Here is a 2500-nt window from a genome sequence, read left to right on the forward strand (position 1 = left end):
TCAAAATTGTACTTAGCACAGTACTTAGTTACTTTACGCCACTGGATGTCATGTTGTTTATTATACTTATTTCTACGAATGAGGATTTCTACGAATGAAGACGCGCATGAGATGGTCAAACGTCTTTCGTTTCCATTAGTGCGGTGTGGATGGATGTTTGTACTTACAGTGTGGTCACTGTGAGGTCATTAGTGCGGTGTGTGGATGGATGTTTGTACTTACAGCGTGGTCACTGGTCAGTGAGAGAGCGACAGCATCGGTCAGATGACACATGAGTTGCCTTTTGCGTGAACTTACACTCAAACAATACACGACAAACAAGCAGAGAGTCAGCAAAATTTTATGACTAAATGTAGCTTTCGCATTAAATGTCATTATGCCATTTAACCAGATCATTAACAAGGTTTAAAATCCATCTTAAGCCATTCAATCCGGGAACGCATACTGTGTCATTTTAGACTTTTTAGCTTTTTATAACCATTATTTTATACTTTGGGCTATTCAAAAATAGCAAATATACAACGTTTTTGCAATTCTTTGAATATATATGTTTTTTTAAGCAAACATTTGTAACTCAAATCTTTTTTTCTGGGGATTCTACAAATGTCTCCTAAATCCTCGCTTTTTTTTGTGACAAAACTTATGTTGCTATAATATCAGTGGTTCTTAAACTTTTTCATGTCAAGGACCCCCAAAATGACATTTATTTGTCCGCGGACCCCCCCCCCCCCATTTTGTTCCAGGGACCCCCAGAAGCAAAGATTTTAGTTAAAAATGTTCACAGATTTTTAAGAATTTTCCAAAAAAATAGCAGAACTACAAGCTCATAGCGTGGCACTCGGTGCTGCTTTATAAGCTTGTATATCTATATCTATGAGCTTGTATATAGCCAAAGAAATCTTAAAATGACACAGATGCGTTCCCGGATTGAATGGGTTAAAAACCCATTTCTACAGAAAGGCCTTTTTATCTCCTTGAATAGAAAGCAAATGTCCCAGACAGTCCATATTCAATCTCTGACACCTGTTCGTCATTGCTCTGTTGCCCTGTTGTAAACTTCATTATTGTTATTGCATTGTTTTGTTTGATTGCTGTTTCTGATTGTTTAAGCACTTTGTAACATTGTTTAAAAAAGTGCTTTAAAAACTATTCTTCCTTTCAATCGAGTTATTCACCCACTTTCTACCCGCCTTTGTAGGGGAAATCAAAAAGGTTTTGAAAATAGCATAACAACAAATCGACAGATCTGCTTGTTTCGCTCTTTTAGGATGAAGTATGTACCTAAAGAGGTGGTGCCATGGTTTTGCACTTTTTCTGTTTTTCATGTGTCTATGAGGTTGATAGAACTTCATTAAGCCCCCTGGTGGTGTTTTTATGGTGTTTTATGTCTTCTCTGACTATTTTGAGTTTCTACCTGGAGGCTGAAACCTTGAGGGTCAAACGTGCCAATAGAAAAACAGCGCTTTAGTGACATAGTAAAAAATATACCCTCCCCCTCATTATCATAACACAACAGGTGTGGGCATGAGGAGGAGGAGGGACTAGGACAGGTGGGTGGTGCTAAGGTGGTGGAGGAGGTGCTAAGGTGAGAACCAGGTATACTTAATGAACTGGAGGCGTGTCCACATAAAAACATAATTTCTGTACACTTTTTTGAAAACAATCTTCCTAGTATAACCATAATACCTGATGATTATGTTTTAGGGGGGGGAAAAAATCACTGAAAAGTCAGTGGTTCTCAAAGTGGGGTCCTTGGGGGGGGGGGGGGCATCAAAAGTAGTTAATATAGTATCACAATCATTTTAACCTCTTTATCCATTTACCCGGTGCCGCGCTATGAGCTTGTATATCTGCTATTTTTGAATAGCAAAATAAATCTAAAGTGACACAGATGCGTTCCAGGTCTTAATGGGTTAAGTGGTTAAGAAGACAGCGTCGTCCAACGTTGTGTCTGGTGTCTCTCTCTCTCCAGGGCATGCGCGTTCTGGTGGACGCCAGGGACAAGCTGGGCATCGGCTGGCAGAGCTGTGAGAACGAGAAGCAGGGCATGCTGGTGATGTCGTGGGAGGGCCGCGCCGGAGTGTCGGGCGTGGAGCCCGGCGAGTTCCAGCTGTACGTGATGGCACTGGGGGCGCTGTGGGCGGACACCGGCATACAGGGGGCGTACGCACGACGCTCCGAGTTCCAGCTGGTGAGTTCTTAAAAAACACACATACACACACACACACACACACACACACACACACACACACACACACACACACACACACACACACACACACACACACACACACACACACACACACCAATCTGGGAACCCAATCTTAAAAAGAAAGAATAGGAAAATATATATTTTTTCCTCTTTTGTTTTTGCTTCTGGGGGCACGTTGTCCTTTTTTGTGTAGAAACGGGAACTCGGTTTGACTCCTCCCCTTTCTTAGTCCACTTCCTCCTGGGTGCTTCTGTGTCTATTCCTACTAACAACAACACTACATGTTTA

General features: G+C 41.7%; 1 protein-coding gene across 1 annotated transcript in view; it reads left to right on the forward strand.

Annotated features, from left to right (window-relative positions):
* Window positions 1-2500, forward strand: part of LOC308076303 (guanine nucleotide-binding protein subunit alpha-12-like) — a 35985-nt gene that overhangs the window by 8809 nt on the left and 24676 nt on the right. Inside the window, exon 2 of the mRNA XM_080416541.1 lies at window positions 1973-2191. Within this exon, the coding sequence (XP_080272667.1) occupies window positions 1973-2191 (219 nt within the window). The remainder of the gene's footprint in view (window positions 1-1972; window positions 2192-2500) is intronic.

Source organism: Gymnoscopelus braueri (assembly GCF_963280865.1).
Source record: "Gymnoscopelus braueri genome assembly, chromosome: 2".
Classification (NCBI taxonomy): Eukaryota; Metazoa; Chordata; class Actinopteri; order Myctophiformes; family Myctophidae; genus Gymnoscopelus; species Gymnoscopelus braueri.